Source organism: Symphodus melops (assembly GCF_947650265.1).
Source record: "Symphodus melops genome assembly, chromosome: 20".
Taxonomy (NCBI): domain Eukaryota; kingdom Metazoa; phylum Chordata; class Actinopteri; order Labriformes; family Labridae; genus Symphodus; species Symphodus melops.
The window spans coordinates 10,306,949-10,323,554 of record NC_136710.1 but is presented as its reverse complement, the minus strand read 5'-3'; the positions used below and the strand labels follow the sequence as shown (position 1 = coordinate 10,323,554).

The 16,606-nt window shown below is 46.1% G+C and overlaps 1 protein-coding gene across 4 annotated transcripts; it reads left to right on the top strand.

Moving 5' to 3' along the window:
* The first annotated feature begins 565 nt into the window (after positions 1 to 565).
* Positions 566 to 15,772, top strand: hdlbpb (high density lipoprotein binding protein b). Of its 4 annotated transcripts, none has more exons than XM_079370832.1 (28): positions 566 to 900; positions 2,348 to 2,427; positions 3,375 to 3,476; positions 3,882 to 4,033; positions 4,256 to 4,471; positions 5,331 to 5,537; positions 5,721 to 5,936; positions 6,416 to 6,622; positions 7,566 to 7,673; positions 8,516 to 8,620; positions 8,874 to 8,952; positions 9,418 to 9,557; positions 9,669 to 9,773; positions 9,869 to 9,982; positions 10,382 to 10,468; positions 10,585 to 10,716; positions 11,720 to 11,938; positions 12,028 to 12,249; positions 12,433 to 12,651; positions 12,991 to 13,132; positions 13,255 to 13,382; positions 13,492 to 13,596; positions 13,769 to 13,903; positions 14,028 to 14,171; positions 14,277 to 14,456; positions 14,869 to 14,985; positions 15,101 to 15,259; positions 15,368 to 15,772. In XM_079370832.1, the coding sequence occupies exons 3-28, from the start codon at positions 3,401 to 3,403 to the stop codon at positions 15,458 to 15,460; spliced, it is 3,807 nt and encodes a 1,268-aa protein (XP_079226958.1). In that variant the 5' UTR covers positions 566 to 900; positions 2,348 to 2,427; positions 3,375 to 3,400; the 3' UTR covers positions 15,461 to 15,772. The 4 variants fall into 4 exon arrangements, with proteins under 4 accessions (XP_079226958.1, XP_079226959.1, XP_079226961.1 ...); XM_079370833.1 differs by lacking the exon at positions 566 to 900 and adding an exon at positions 938 to 1,454; XM_079370835.1 differs by lacking the exon at positions 566 to 900 and adding an exon at positions 2,145 to 2,223.
* The last annotated feature ends 834 nt before the right edge of the window (positions 15,773 to 16,606 follow it).

Genomic DNA, 16,606 nt, shown 5'->3' with positions numbered 1-16,606 from the left:
TTATTTTAATGCCATTATTAGTTTAATAATGGCATTAAAATAATCACGACACTGATTTGAAGAATTATATAATGTCATTGTGAATATTGCCTGTAGACACGATATCCTTTGATACAACAGAAGACACAAACAGTTGCATGTAGGTGCACTGTTTTTACATCTGTACCTTACTTCCATCTAGCGCCACAATGAGGAAAGACAAGAAGTGACACTTCAATGAGTTTAACTAATTTTGAAAGCTAACTGCTTTTATTAAACTGACTTTAAATTCAAACGTTTTGACGCAAATATAATGTGACTTACAAAAGATTACTTAGAAAATCAAATATGTTAAATTGCTATCTCACAGCCTTTTCTGGAGTTATTCGAGTTATTTTAAAGGTTGTTACTTTTGTTATTTTCACTGACTCTATTTTTAAATAAAAGATCAAGTTTTGACTCCTTTACCTATCGCAAATAAAAATTTTCTTTCTAAACAAACAGTGTATTTTGAAATATTTTCATATTACTCAGGAGCCTCAAAGTATAACTGATGAGGTGACTCCTGCAGGGCAGACGTGCCTTAAGTGAGAAGTAGACCCGGTCAGTTTGATGGATGTGAGATGTTCCCAGGGCTGATAACTCCATAACATCCTTTTACTTATCGGTTATTATGCCAGACGCAATAACATAGCAATTTCTTTCCAACGGGATTTTACTTTTACATATTTTACTGGATCTATTTAACGTGGATGCTCCTGTTGCGCACAGATACTGCGGCATTTGCTTTTATACTCGTTGAGTCGCAGTGCATTTTTGTATTCCTCCGCGAGCAGAGGAAATGCTCCTAGACCAATCACATCTGTGTTTACACCATCACCTGTCAAACATACACCCTCTGCTACATTTTCTCTCTGGAAGGTATGCTTTCTGTTATTATTATTATTTTATTAATCTCCGTCTTCTATCGACATGTAAGCGACGTGGATGAAGTCAGCCCGTTGGTATGGCATCAAAAAAAAGCCGGTTCGACAGCAGCAGCAGCCAGGGTTAGCAAGGTTAGCGCCCCTGGAGCCCGCGAGCTGCCGGAGCTTTCTGTCCGCTTGGCTCGTTTTTTTTAGCCGATTATCAGAAAGTCCTTGTACTTAATCATCCCGCGGCTGAGCTCGGAGCACAGCGATGTGTGTGTGTTAGCCTAGCCAGAAAGCCTTAGCTTTTGTTCGCATACGTTAGCAAGAGGTTAGGATGAAGCCTAGCAGCAGCAGCAGCAGCAGCAGCGGCGGCAAGCACACAGAGCATCCTGAAGCTAGCGAGAGAGAGAGAGAGAGAGAGAGAGAGAGAGAGAGAGAGAGAGATGCTATTAGCCGTATAGTAAGCTAGCAGGGATGGATTAATTTCACCGTCCATATTTCTTTCATATATTTAAAGATCTTTCTTCACAGTGTTATTAATAGTCTCAGTCAGGTTATCTGTGGGTGAGTGCTCTTTGTTTCTCTCTCTTTATTGTCATTGTTGGGACATGATCATTAAGGCAGGTGATGATCCACAATAACAGACTTATTACTAGAGTATAGAGTATTTCCCTTTCCAGCTGAATGTAAGAATAATGTAAATGAAAGCGCTGTATTCAAACTTGAATTTTAAAATACTTCACCAGTAAAATGCAAAACATGTTCTTTGAATATGGAAATGAAAACATTCGTGTTATGTTGGAGTCCATGTTGGCTGGACTGTATGAAGATGAAGAACTGGACTTAGATGAAGTTCATTGTTTCCTCTGACCCAGCTTTAAGTTGTTTGAATTAGTCTCCACATTCTTTCACGGTCTGTTTGTTCCACCTGTCACTGGAGCTGGCAGATCTTGTTGTTATTGAGTGAAATGTTTAAATCTCCTCACGACATGGATGGATTACTGGTTGTAGCACCAGTCCACCAAGCTTACGCATCACTTTGCTTTTTTTTTTTTTTTTTTTGATCTTCTAAACTTAGCTGGGAGGATTTCTTGGCAGATTGTAGTTCAGATCGCAGCTGTATTTCGATGTTCACCAAAGTTTAAGAAGCAAGCGGCAGGAGTGAACGCTTTGGACATGAATGCCCTCAGTCTGCGGTCACATTTGCTCTTGAGTTTTCTGGATGTGTAAAACTGTGAAGGAGGGTCGACGGGCAGAGAGATGCTGAGAGAGAGAGAGAGGGGGGGGGGATGTAAGAAAAGGAGGAGAGTGAATCACATCCAGACAGTAGAAGGTGCAGTGCAGTGTGGGTGTTTACAGTATTAGCCCAGCCTGCGTGCTGTACAGACTTTTTGATTTACAGTGTTTACTTTCAGCCTCTTATAGCGTTTTTTTTTTTTTGTTCCTCTTCCACGCAGGAGCTGAAAGACACACTCACACTGACGCGCCTAAGGTAGCCGCTAACTGGACGGACTCTCTGGCAATCGACCTTTTGCAGGTAAGCGTGGACCGGAGCGTTAACTTCCTTTAGTCACATTCTATCCCGAGAGGCCGGCTTCAGACTCATTTCTTGGAGCAACACTTTTCTTGGTGTGTGTGTGTGTGTGTGTGTGTGAGTTTGGCCGTGTGTGTGTGTGTGTTTCCCCACATGAAGCAGATCTCACGTGGCAATCGTTGATCTTAACACACACGAGGAGCCGATCGTCACATTTCACAGATCTCCGATAATAATACGACAAAGATGTTGTTGCGCTCGCAGACAGGGCGGGAGTTTCTGTGCATGTGTGTGAACATCTAAGCTGCTGAAATGTGTCAAACTGAAGTCGGAAAGTTCTTAATCCAGGGTGATGAATGGATGAGATGAAACCGTGGATTGTTAATTACAGAAGCGTTTTTATGTTCTCGTAAAAATGTGCTTTTTTTTCCTTCTTTTTTTCGCCTCCTAATGATTTGATTTTTATTGCTGCTGCTGCAGCAGTTAGTCACCATCAAAAATCCAATTTCCTCCCCTAACCACAAGATCACAGCAGTGCTCACAAAACCTAAAGGTGGCTTTGATTCTGTGAACGTCGGCAGCAGTTGTTTTCAGTCCTGCGTTCACAGCGTGTAAAGTGTGCGACTTGTTCTAACCTCGTCCCTGAGGCTGAGCGGCACCCTGTGTTTGTCTGAGGCTGCTCAAGTGCTAATTGGAGCACCTCAGGTGTCACCTGGAGCATGGGTGCACTTGCGGTGATACCGCAGAGGCAGCGTCAATCTTCAGGGTCTTTATGAAGAGTAAAAACACACAGCAGTGCAGCGAGGGGAACGAAGCAGTGGCTTCAAACTGGCCACTTTAGTTCTCCTGGCGTTTGTCTTCCAAACTATGACTCTTTCATCAGGTAAAGAACATTTCCTCACCTGTCGTCACAAGTTTTCATTCATGCTTCCTCCTCCTCCTTCTCTCAGTGGAAAAGTGGAATAAGTCTTGAACCATGAGCTCAGTGGCAGTGTTGACACCGGAGAGCTTTGCGGAGCATCGCAGCGGCCTCAAGGACCAAGAGATTACAGGTAACATCTGGCCGTCATCCACTTACCTGACTTCACTTTCATTAGAAGGGTTTCACCTCAGCGGCCCAAGCTGGTTAGTCACGGACAGGCCAGAAGGTCAGCACCACCAGGCTGGAGCTCTGTTGTTGTCGTCCTGCATGCTCTCTTGATACGTTATGTATGTCATTTTTTATTTAATGGCGTGATGGAATCTTTTTTTTTTTTTTTCTCAAGTTTTGTTTTTTATTTTCTGAGAGTCAGAAAGCCCAAAGTGCAGCTTGTAGTGTTAAATCCCGTCTTTTGGTTTGGGGGGGGGATTTTGGGAGAAGCTGATGTCTTTTCCCGGCTTGCTGAGATGACGAGCTGATTGGCTGTTGAAACCTACCTTTAAACCGCCTCCCATTCATCTCCGTTCCTCTGCTCCAGGCTGCGTCCCCGAGGATGAGGCCTACATCCCCACCTACCTGGAGGCCTTCCCCCCGCTGCCGGAGAAGGGGGCACCAGGGGACAAGGCGGGGGAGCCGACCTCAGCATGGGGGAGCAAGATCAGACCCATCAAAGCCTCCGTCATCACCCAGGTCAGAAAAAAAAACAAAAAAGCAATACTTTTAGAAATAGCTTTAAAACCAAAGAAGAAGAAGTGTTACACATGAGACACCTCCTCCTCTAACCTGCTCTGTGTGTGTGTGTGTGTGTGTGTGTGTGTGTGTGTGTGTGTGTGTGTGTGTGTGTGTGTGTGTGTGTGTGTGTGTGTGTGTGTGTGTGTGTGTGTGTGTGTGTGTGTGTGTGTGTGTGTGTAGGTGTTCCACGTGCCTCTGGAGGAGCGTCGCTACAAGGACAACAGCCAGTTCGGGGAGGGCGAGGAGGCCAAAGTGTGTCTGGACATCATGCAGAGGACGGGGGCCCACATCGAGCTGTCTCTGGCCAAAGACCAAGGCCTGTCCATCATGGTCACCGGCAAACTGGACTCCGTGATGAAGGCTCGCAAGGAGATCGTGGCTCGGCTGCAGACTCAGGTAAATGAAACGGCGTGCGTCGATCTCCTACTGGCTCACATCGGCACGCCTCGACTTGCTTTGGAAAAATTCAAAGAGGTCTTTAAGGAGACGGCTCACGCGGTTTTCAGGAGTTTTCTGCAAGTGTGAAAGCACTGTTAGATAGATGGATGGATGTACTTTATTGATTGAATTACCATAAAATGCATCAATAACAGGATTCAAATTTATTAAAACATCAGTGAAAGCACGTGTGTAATGCCGTTTCAATAAGGGTTTTTTTATTTTTTTTTATAGATTTTACTTTCCTGTATTTTGTAACATCAAAAACTATCCAATCACTTACATTTTTGGAAGGAGGTTACACAAAGGATTTTAATTTTCCAAAAAGCAAGTCATAAAAAAATCAGTTACTTTTCTTTTAATGTCCCATCGCCGCGTCTCGTTCCAGCCCACGACTCAAAGAAACGACTTGGATAGTGGGACTGTGGCTGCAGATGAAAAATCCTCTCCACGCAGGCGGTTTCAGGGCAAAAAAAAAGAAAAAAGAAAAAAGTTGAGCTGAAAAACGAGCGTCAGCTCCCCGAGGGCGAGCGCTCGGCAGCGAACGTGCTGATTTCCACTTCAGCTGACGAACCCTCTGCCCTCTCTGTGCGAGGACCCCGGCTTTCCAAAAAAAAAAAACGTATTGTGTTGTTGATGTTCGTGAAAAAGTAAAATAGGTGTAAACTCAAGCTGCTTCATCAGCAGTCGACCAAACAGGAAGTATTTCTTGACTTCCTTATAAGGCAAATTCAAATTCAGTTCGAGCGAGAAAACTCGGCGCGATCTGAACACTCGCCTGCCGTTTTCCCCTCTCCTCACGGTTTTTCTACCTCAGGCCTCGGCCACCGTCGCCATCCCCAAGGAGCACCATCGGTTTGTCATCGGTAAGAACGGAGAGAAGCTGCAGGAGCTGGAGCTGAAGACCGCCACCAAGATCGCTATTCCACGACCCGACGACCCGAGCGCCAACATCCGCATCACCGGCACCAAGGAGGGCATAGAGAAGGCTCGCCACGAGATCCTTCTGATCTCGGCGGAGCAGGTAGGAAGTTTGTTTAATGATAAACGTCTGTTGATGGATCAGTAATAAATAATCACAACATTTTTAGATTCTTAAAGATGCTAAATATCTCTTCTCTCATTGTAGCAGCTATCTTTGATCACTGTATGATAAATGATGCCACCTCTTCCTCTTCCTCTTCCTCCTCCTCCTGCTGCTCTCTAGGACAAGCGAGCCGTGGAGCGTCTGTCCCTGGAGAAGGCCTTCCACCCGTTCATCGCCGGCGCCCACAACCGGCTGGTGCAGGAGCTGAGCCAAGAGACGGGCGCCCGCATCAGCATCCCGCCGCCGAGCCTGCCGAAGGACGAGATCGTCATCACGGGCGAGAAGGAGGCCGTGGCGATGGCGCTCAGCCGCATACGAGCCATCTACGAGGACAAGGTGTGTCCGCTGAAATGTTTTGCAGTGATTTTCAAAACTTCCAAACGTCTTCCGGTTCCAGGTGAAAAGTCGCCGGCGGTCCGAGGGCTGTAAGTTTGAAACCCCTGTGGCAGTCTGTGTGTGTGTGTGTGTGTGTGTGTGTGTGTGTGTGTGTGTGTGTGTGTGTGTGTGTGTGTGTGTGTGTGTGTGTGTGTGTGTGTGTGTGTGTGTGTGTGTGTGTGTGTGTGTGTGTGTGTGTGTGTGTGTGTGTGTGTGTGTGTGTGTGTGTGTGTGTGTGTGTTGTTTACCAGATGAAGCTGGTGATAGGCGAGCCGGAGATAACGAGAGAAAATTGGATTTCCCCAGAGAACAACAGGATGAGAATGCTAATGTCTGCCGTAAATTTACAAGAGGCTGCAGCACATTTTCTCTGTCGTTTTTTTTTTTTTCTTTCCTCCCTTCCACTAACTCCTCTCTTCTCGTCTTTTAACCCCTTGCAGAAGAGGAAGACCACCACCATCTCCGTGGAGGTGAAGAAGTCTCAGCACAAGTACATCATCGGTCCGAAGGGAAACACCCTGCAGGAGATCCTGGAGACTACGGGGGTCTCTGTGGAGATGCCTCCTCTCGACTCCAGCTCCGAGACCATCATCCTCAGGGGGGAGCCTGACAAGCTGGGGCCGGCGCTCACGCAGGTTTACGCTAAGGTGCGGAGGAAAGTGGAAACTGGGAGTGCGTGATGAGTCCTGTGTCCACTTTGTGTTTTTGTCCGATTTGACAGCACGCGGCAGAAGGCTCGCCCCCCCCCCCCTTTTTTCTGAGTGCTCTGCCTTTTTCTTTTTTTTTGTTGCGGCGACTGCCCCTCGCGCTTCTCACAGGAAGTCTTTGAACTTTTCAGAAGGGTGCCCATGTCAACGAGCCAATCATAGCTGACAAATCAGGAATCTGCATCTTCTTTTTTTTTTAAACTCCTGTGGATGGTGTTGTGTCCCCACATCCTCCATGCTGCGTGTCTCATTGGAGGGAAAGCATCCTCCGTTTGATGCTCACAGTGTCGAAAAAAAAAAATATATATATATATATATATTAAACTTACAGTGAAATCAGCTGTTGTCAAGAGGCAGTTGTCATAGAAACAAGATGCACGAACATTTGACCAACTCAAAATATTCTTACAGTCTGAAAAAAAAAAAAAGAGCAGAATCTTAAATCACCTACATTCTCAAGGAAGTTTGGTTCAAATGTGAAATAAAGAAACACATTGAGTTCGATGCTCTCAGAGAAGAACTTTAGACGTACCAAAAAAACGTCATTCGGTGGACACCTTTGAGACAGAAACCAAAGAAAACAGCGGAGCGCACACACATCACTGAAGGCAAATTTAATAAAGGTGCAGGGGACTCACGTAACTTTGGCCTATCAGATGCCTGTTTATACACCAAGGAGCATCTTTTACTGTTTCTAGCTAATGAATGAACAGTTATTGTACGTAAGTGCTGCAGTGGTCGAGGAGATCGTCGTTGCCTCGTGCTCCATTACATTCACCTGCGTTTTGAATGAAATGCAACGTTACGATCATCTCCAAGTGCAGCTGTAAGGTTTTGACTAGTCTGTCTTTTCACGAGAGCTTTTTTTTCCCTCTCCGTGCAGGCGAAGAGTGTGATGGTGGTGGAGGTGACCGCTCCGGCCTGGCTGCATCGCTTCATCATCGGGAAGAAAGGGCAGAACATCGGGCGGATAACACAGCAGCTTCCCCGGGTAAGAGAAGAGGATTTCCGTTGTTAGCCATTTTCTTCTAACGGCAAGAAATACCGTAAATTTTGGACTATAAGCCGCTACTTTTTGTCGCGGTTTTTAACACTGCGGCTTTTAAAACGATGCAGCTTATTTATGGATTTTTCTTGCGGGACAATGAGCTTGTGCCGCAAAAAACATTTGACTTCGTCACATCGGATCTTAATATCAATCATTTTGCGCTTTATGCACACACCCTCATCATGGAAAACACACGGAGAAATACATATGATGATTCAAGTTAGAGGCGATCGACCTGGCTGTCAAAGAAGGAAATAGAGCTGCTGCACGTAAAGTTGACACTGACAGCGACAACGAAAGAGAGACTGAGGAAGTGAGTGATGAAGTCATTCTGAGGCAGTGAATGGATGGACTTTTTCCTGTGAAATATATTACAGTAATCTTTTTCCATCAGCCGCGTTACAGACATGTTTGATAAAGGATTTACAGTAGGCTTCATATTTGCGGATGTTACCAGTAGTACGTATTTCATTAAAAGTTAAAAAAATGTCTTTGTGTCACATCTTTCTGTGTAAATAGCTCTTGTTATAGCGTGGACACCTGCGGCTTATAATCAAGTGCGGCTTATATATGTACAAATACATTTATTTACCTATTTTTAGCCGGTGCGGCTTATATCCAGGTGCGCTCAATAGTACGGAATTTAGGGTAGTTACTGTGTGTGTGTGTGTGTGTGTGTGTGTGTGTGTGTGTGTGTGTGTGTGTGTGTGTGTGTGTGTGTGTGTGTGTGTGTGTGTGTGTGTGTGTGTGTGTGTGTGTGTGTGTGTGTGTGTGTGTGTGTCTAGGTTCACATCGAGTTTACAGACGGTGAGGAGCGCATCAGTCTGGAGGGGCCGACAGAGGAAGTGGAGCAGGCTCAGGCGCAGATACAAGAGATCATCAAGGACCTGGTGTGTACACACACACACACACACACACACACACATGTACACACACGATCACATGTGCATTCAAACATTTCTGATACAAAGACAACAAAACAAAGAATCCTCACTAAACCAACGCTCTCTTGATGATGGTCTTTATGACCTGATGAAGGTCACGGGCTCATGAAGAGGAAGGGGAGTAACATCCAGTGACATACGTTCAAACTCTCTCTCTCTCTCTCTCTCTCTCTCTCTCTCTCTGCTTGTCCGTGTGCAGCTGGTGAGGATGGACTACACTGAAGTCATCATCGAGCAGCGTTTCCACAGACATCTCATCGGAAAGAACGGAGCCAACAGTGAGTCACGCCGACCGTCAGAGCTCAGCAGAAAAACACGAACGCTAACTCAGGTTATCACAGCCACCATCAGGGGGGCGTCAGGAGTTGAGTCTGGAGGGGCTCAGTTTGGGAAGCGGGAGGGTCACCGGCTCAAGTCCCACAAAAATACGGAAGGTTGGTCTGGTGTGCTGGAGAGGAGCCGGCGACTTCCAGAGAACTGCGTGTGTGTGTGTGAGAAGCATGTCTCAATAACACACATTCAGAAAAGTCTGTAAAATAAACTGAAGTGTTTCACCCAGCAGCCCCACAGCTTGTCCAAAACCAAACAATCAAACATTGAGATGGGCCTTAAAAGATGATGAGGGGTTCAGTCAAATCTAAATACAAGTGTATTTATTTATGATTAGTAAGCTGTTAGTTCAGGCTTACAGAGCGTTTGTGTGATAAATGTTGAAGCTCTTTTTTTTTCTTTTTCCTGCGCAGTCAATCGGATCAAGGAGCAGTACAAAGTTTCAGTACGGATCCCACAGGACTCTGAGCGGAGCGGTCTGGTCCGGATCGAAGGAGACCCTAAAGGAGTCCAGCTGGCACGCAGAGAGCTCATCGAGATGGTCCAGAGAATGGTGAGGAATCGGTCGGTTCGTTCCCCGGGGAGAAAAAAATAAAAAATATTAAAAAAACCCGAGTTAGTGTTCACAGATTCGTAAAGTCGTTTTTTTTCCCCCCATTCCCAGGAGAACGAGCGCACCAAAGACCTGATCGTGGAGCACAAATTTCATCGCACAATCATCGGCCAAAAAGGAGAAAAGATCAAAGAAGTCCGGGACAAGTTCCCGGAGGTTCAGCTTCTCCCTCTACCATTCCTCCTTTTTATGATAACGCTCCTCGAGTCTGTCCGAATGCAGATCAACAAGTGTCCTCTCATACTTTTTAGGTTATTATCAACTTCCCCGACCCGGCACAGAAGAGTGACATCGTGCAGCTGAGAGGGCCGAAGAACGAGGTGGAGAAATGTGCAAAGTTCCTCCAGAAGATCATCGCTGACCTGGTATGATCTTTTAAAGGGATAGTTCCTTTTTTCTTTTTTCTTTTTTTAAGCAGGTTCGTAGAAGGAAGCTGTAAGTCAGAGGACGTGAACCCGCTCGGCCCCTTTACTGAGAAATCCCCCGGAGTGCGGCACGGCAGCTTGTGCCACGTCGTTGAGCTAACGTTTAAGATCAAATAGGGACTTGAGATGGGTGCATGATAAGATAATCCCTTAGAAATGTACAGTGTTACAGCAGCAAAGCAGGATAGCACAAGAAAATCACACAGTGCGAAAAATTAAAATAGATAAAAATATAAGTGTCAAAAACAATAATCAAGAGCTAGTAAGAAAAAATATACTGATGGAGATAGTCTGATAGTTTGTTATCCCTTTTTAACGGAAGCTTTCCTTCTCTCGTAGATCGAGAACAGTTTCTCCCTCTCTGTACCCATCTTTAAGCAGTTCCATAAAAACATCATCGGAAAGGGCGGGGCCAACATCAAAAAGGTGAGACTGATTATTCGTCCACGTTTTGGTCTTTTTTTTTTTTTTTCCCCCTCTTTTACATGTTCTGTCGGGTAAAAAAAAAAGAACAAAGTAAGAGATGCTGTCAACGCCTCCAGATCCGTGAGGAGACCAACACTAAGATCGACCTGCCGACGGAGAACAGTAACTCTGAGATGATCGTCATCACGGGCAAGAAGAGCAACTGTGAGGCAGCTAAAGACCGAATCCTCGCCATCCAGAGAGAGCTGGTGAGAGTCTGTGTTTTTGTCTTTTATTGCAGCTTACGTTGTTTTGTTTAACCCTGAAAAGATTTCACACTTTAGATTAGGGAACACCTTTAACCATTAATTAGTAGCTTATTAGTGTGCAAATGAGTAACATATTGGCTCTTAATCAGTCATTATTAAGTACTTATTAATGCCTTATTCTGCTTATTCTTATTCTTATTATACAACTAATTAATGGTGAATCGGTGTTCCCTAATCTAAAGTGTTGAGGACACTATACAGTATAACAGATTGATGTGAACTCTTTATACGCTGTGTAGAACATGAGAGGGACTCGTGATTAGAAACGTTCTCGGGGCGCCGTGTGTCCATGTTCAGAGGCAATAGCTCTCCAGAGTGTGCACTTCTGTCCACTGTCCTATCACGAAGGTAAAAGAATAAAAAATAAATAAATAAAAAAAAAAAGAGTTACAAAAAAAAAAAGTTTTCACTAGAAAAAACAAAATGAACGTTCACTTTCACTGTAATCACACAGTAGAAAACAAACAGCTGGTTATAAGTTCTTGAAATGGTCCGAAACTATTTTTATCCCAAGTAACCTCTGCTGCATCTCTATCTCCCTCCTTATTGGCTGTTCTATCGCCACTCTTTAAATCGAATGTTGAGATGAAAATGCCCCAAAAGGCGACGCTGGTAGTCTTAGTGGTTAGTGCGCGTTCCCCACGTACAGAGGCCGACGTCCATGAGCGCAGACAGACAGTCCGACTCTAACCTCTCCAATAAAGCCGTACAAATAACAAATGCCCCAATGTTAAAATAACAAAAGGAAGCAGACAAGTGGACGTCGAGTTTAGATAGAAATCTGCTTTAAAGGTCCAGAAGTAACTGATGCTTCACAGAAGAAGTTTGTTTCCAGCTCAACCAAAAATAAGAACTCAAGCTTTAAAATGAAGCGTTCATTTAAGAAGTTTAAAGTTGAAGGTTGTTGTTTTTAGTTCAAAGTGTTTCTCTGTTCGTCCTTCAGGCCAACATTAAGGAGGCCGAGGTCACCATCCCGTCCAAGCTTCATAACTCCCTGATCGGCTCCAAGGGCTGCCTGGTGCGCTCCATCATGGAGGACTGCGGCGGCGTCCACATCCACTTCCCCTCCGAGGGATCCGGCTCGGACAAGGTGACCATCAGAGGGCCTGCTGGAGAGGTGGAGAAGGCCAAGAAACAACTGCTGCAGCTCGCCGAGGAGAAGGTGGGGAAAGAAAAGTCTGTTTAAAAAAAAAAAATTAAAAAAAGAAAGAGGCCAATATTGACATCAGTTTACCTTCTCTCCCTTTTCAGCAAGTCAACAACTTCACAGCTGAGCTCCAGGCCAAACCAGAGTACCATAAGTTCCTGATCGGCCGCGGGGGGGCCAACATTCGCCGTGTGCGGGACAAAACGGGGGCTCGCATCATTTTCCCGTCGCCGGACGACAACGAGCAGGAGCTGATCACCATCGTAGGAAAGGAGGAAGCTGTTCGCCTGGCGCAGAAGGAGCTGGAAAGTCTCGTTAAAAACCTGGTAAACGCAGCACAGTCTCTCTTTGTCGCAGTTCATCAGGCGGATTTTATTATTATTGTTTTTTTTTTGTTTTTTTTTATAAAATCCGATTTTAGTTTGTTTATCGATTCTAACTTTCTTTCCACCCGTCCATCCTTGACTTGCACTCTAAGTTCTCCTGTTACTGAACGCTCACCTCTGCAGGACGACGTGGTGGAGGACAGCATGGTCGTGGACGTTCGCCACCACCGTCACTTCGTGTGTCGGAGGGGTCAGGTGCTGCGGGAGCTCGCCGAGGAGTACGGCGGCGTGGCCGTGAGCTTCCCTCGCACGGGGGTGAACAGCCAGCGGGTCACCCTGAAGGGAGCGAAGGACTGCGTGGACGCCGCCAAGAAACGCATCCAGGAGATCATCGAGGACCTGGTGAGAGACGTGACGAGGGGAGGGTTGATGCGTTGCAGAACTTTTTTTTTTTTTTTTTTTTGCTCGTACGCAGTGAGCGCGTTTGTGTCAGAGCGGTCAATATCATTCTTGTAAATGTCAATCAAACGCCGCTGCATGTTGGTCACGATCAAAAGGCGAAGACGAGATGGAGATAACGCCTGTTATGAATTCACGCCATACAAATAAAGATTGATTGATTGATTGACGAGTTGACATCCAGAGATGGAGTGATGAAGTCATCCTGTCTGTTTTGTTGTTTGTTATCTGTGCCGTTGTCACCCAGCTTCTCTCTCTCTCTCTCTCTCTCTTCTCGAGCAGGAGTCCCAGGTGAGCATGGAGGTGGCGATCCCTCAGCGCTACCACCGTGCCATCATGGGGCCTAAAGGCTTTCGCATCCAGCACATCACCCGGGAGCATGAAGTCCAGATCAAGTTCCCCGAGAGGGAAGAAAGCACTGCAGGTCAGAAGAAGTGAAACGCACAAACATCAGTTGTCTGTTCAATACGGTGCCTGAAGTGGAGGGAAAAAAAAGAACCTTTTTCCTTGTTTTGATTAAAATCCGTTTCTCTGCTATCACTACAGGTCAGGAGGCTCCGTCCCAGGAAAACGGTGAGGTCAGTCCGGAGGCCGAGTTCATCCCCCGCAAATGTGACATCATCGTCATCTCTGGGCGTGCAGAGAAATGTGAACAGGCCAAAGCTGCCCTCCTGGTAAGCAGCATCTTGCGTCATTCACAGACAGGATGAGCTCCTTCTTTTTAATCTGATTTCTTTTTTTTTTTTCGTTCTTTTTTATTATCTTTCGTCGTTCCTCCTTCAGGCTCTGGTTCCGATCACGGAGGATGTGGAAGTTTCCTATGAGCTGCACCGCTACATCATCGGACAGAAGGGCAGCGGGATCAGGAAGATGATGGAGGAGTACGAGGTGAGCTCTCTGCTGCCACCTCCAGGCCAACCACCTCTTTTACAATCAGACATACTGCCTGGTTGTTGTGACGCTTTTAATCGCGCCGATGAAAGAAGCAGTTTTCTAATATCAGGGGAAATGAGATCTCGTAGTAGGGAGGGGTGTGATTCATTGTTTGTGGGATGTGCAGGTGAACATCTGGGTGCCTCAGCCAGAGAAACAGCTGGACGTGATCAAGGTGACGGGCCTGGCAGCTAACGTGGAGCGAGCCAAGACGGGTCTGCTCGAGAGGGTGAAAGAACTGCAGGCTGAGCAGGAGGACAGGGTACACATGAGCTGCTTGTTCTTCTCCTTATGAACACCCAGCAGTTGGGATTACACAGGTTTATGGTGGGTGGTGGATGTTGACTCGTTGGTTTTGAGGTGTCCGCTCGGTGCGTCTGTTTCAGGCTCTCCGAAGCTTCAAGGTCACAATGTCTGTCGATCCAAAGTTTCATCCCAAGATCATCGGCCGCAAGGGAGCAGTCATCTCTCAAATCAGGAAGGACCACGACGTCAGCATCCAGTTCCCTGACAAAGGAGACGAGCAGCAGGTTAGCCTTTATCGGCCTGCAGAAGACTTTCGTAAAGATTCGATCTGTGGCTAATAAACACTTCATTTGTGAACCTCGTCAAACTCTAAACGTCCCCTCTCCCAGGATCTGATCGTGATCTCGGGGTACGAGCGTAACGTGGAGGAGGCGCGTCAGGCCATCCAACAGCTGGTAGCCGAGCTGCAGGAGATGGTGAGCCAAGACGTTCGCCTGGACCCGAGGACTCACGCCCGCATCATCGGAGCCCGGGGAAAAGCCATCCGCAAGCTGATGGAGGAGTTCAAGGTACGCTAGCTTTAAAGGCAGGGTTGGTGATTTTCAAAAAAACAAAACAAAACAAAACTAGCATGATTTTAAAAGTAGCATTCTCTCAGTGCTCCCTCTGCACCCACCCCTCCCCTCTGTGCTCCCTCAAAAGCCACGCCCCTTATTTATACGCACAAGTGCCATTAGTCCAGAAGTGGACCTCAGCTCATGCACACATGAGGTAGAGAACTCGTGGCAGACATTGGTCAAAGTTTTTACAGATGACGCATTTCCTTCCTTTCATTTTTCAGAGCACCCGAGTTATTAATTTCTGAAAGGACCTAAAGACAATTTCAACTCCACTCTTAAGAAGTGCATCTGTGAAAAATGACCTACCCTGCCCTTTAACTTTTAGTTGTAGTCTTCAGTTGTTCCTCACTCTGCTTCTCAGGTGGATATCCGGTTCCCTCAGCCAGGCTCCGATGAGCCCGACAAAGTGACGGTTACAGGTCTTCCAGAGACGGTCGACAACGCGGTTGACCACCTGCTCAACCTGGAGGAGGAATACGTGAGTTCACCAGAACCTCATCATCGAACAAAAAGTCTTTGATGGGGGAGAAAAAAAAACGGAAACATGCACCGTTAACGATGGATTGAATCGCCCCTTCCTTCGCCTCTCTCAGATGCTCAGTGTGACGGAGACGGAGACCTTGGCGGCATACATGAAGCCTCCATCTCGATATGGAGGAGGAGGCGGCGCTGGGGGACTGGACGATAGCAGCGGGGGTCCAGCTAAGGGCTTTGTGGTTCGAGACGCTCCCTGGAACGCAGCGGGGAACAAGGTCTGAAGCGTTGATTCGTACCCTTTTTTTTTTCTCCTTTTGCGAGTGAAAGCGTTTGAATGTTTAGCAGGGAGAATATGAAAACCTTTGTATCTGTTCCTGTCCTAGGCTCCTGACATGAGCAGCGCTGAGGATTTCCCCACCTTCGGGACAGGCGTGGCGCCGAAGCAAGCGTCCGCCTGGGGTCCCAAAAAATTTTGAAGCTGCTCATCTTGAGGGAAAAAAAAAAAAAAAAGAACCTTCTGTAAAGTAGATGATGAGAGATGAAACTAATCTCTTTATCGAATTGCTGCTCGCCTTCCTCCCTCTTCCTCTTCCTCCTCTTGTTAGTGACCTCCCTAAATCTCTCTCTCTGTGAACCCCTTTGTACCATCCTCCCAAAACCAGCCGCAATGAATTCTGGGAGAGGAATCCCTTGTTTTGTTTTTTTGTCTCTTCTGTCTTACCTCCTACTCCCTCCTCCTCAATTTCGGAGTGAAAAAAAAAAAAAAAGATTTGAGTGCTCTCTTTATAGTTCTGCTGTCCCGCTCTGCCTCTTTTTTGCACCGACATTGGCTGGTGGTCTCGACATTTTTATTATTATTATTTTTTTATAAATCTGTCTCCCACTGACGGCTAAACTCTCCACTAAACAATCAAACAACCACCTCACTGCAATACATAAGAAGTAAGATTGTTATTCAAATCGTAAAGGAGGGAGTATCCAAGCTACGATGAAGTGCGAACTTCTAAACAGGAAACGAAGAAGTTTTAATGTGAAAGACGAGTTTTTCAAACGTTTCATTTTTTTTTTAATGTTCTGTCCCCTGTGATGTTTTTACATGGAGGTTTCTTATTGGCTCATCTTCTGGGTCAGCAATGTGGGGGGCAGCAGATGAGGTGTGTGTGTGTGTGTGTGTGTGTGTGTGTGTGTGTGTGTGTGTGTGTGTGTGTGTGTGTGTGTGTGTGTGTGTGTGTGTGTGTGTGTGTGTGTGTGTGTGTGTGTGTGTGTGTGTGTGTGTGTGTGTGTGTGTGTGTGTGTGTGTGTGTGTGTGTGTGTGTCTTTTTCAAACCAGCCACTACCCCTCCGTTTGTGTGTCCACGCAGAGGGGCTGACCCAAAACAATTAGCGGAGAGTGGTAACGGGTTATAAAATCCTCCACCTGCAAGTCTGCACAGATGCCGACTTTCGGATCACTAGTAACACCCATTGTGTCCGGGTTTTCACGGAAGAAGCAGCCTATAGAAATATAAGTTCCTTGCAAGTACTTGTGCAAACACTGCTCCAAATGTACGGTGTATTGAGGATCAGATAGAAGCTGACTCTTCTGTCTTCCTTCAGTTGAGGTCTTTATTTATCAAGTGTTT

Bases quoted from the DNA above. Each gene is read 5' to 3' on its own strand.
- hdlbpb (XM_079370832.1), top strand. From the start codon at position 3,401: ATGAGCTCAGTGGCAGTGTTGACACCGGAGAGCTTTGCGGAGCATCGC. The intron at 5,538-5,720 runs GTAGGAAGTTTG...GCTGCTCTCTAG, and splicing joins TTCTGATCTCGGCGGAGCAG to GACAAGCGAGCCGTGGAGCG. The intron at 13,904-14,027 runs GTACACATGAGC...CGTCTGTTTCAG, and splicing joins AGGCTGAGCAGGAGGACAGG to GCTCTCCGAAGCTTCAAGGT.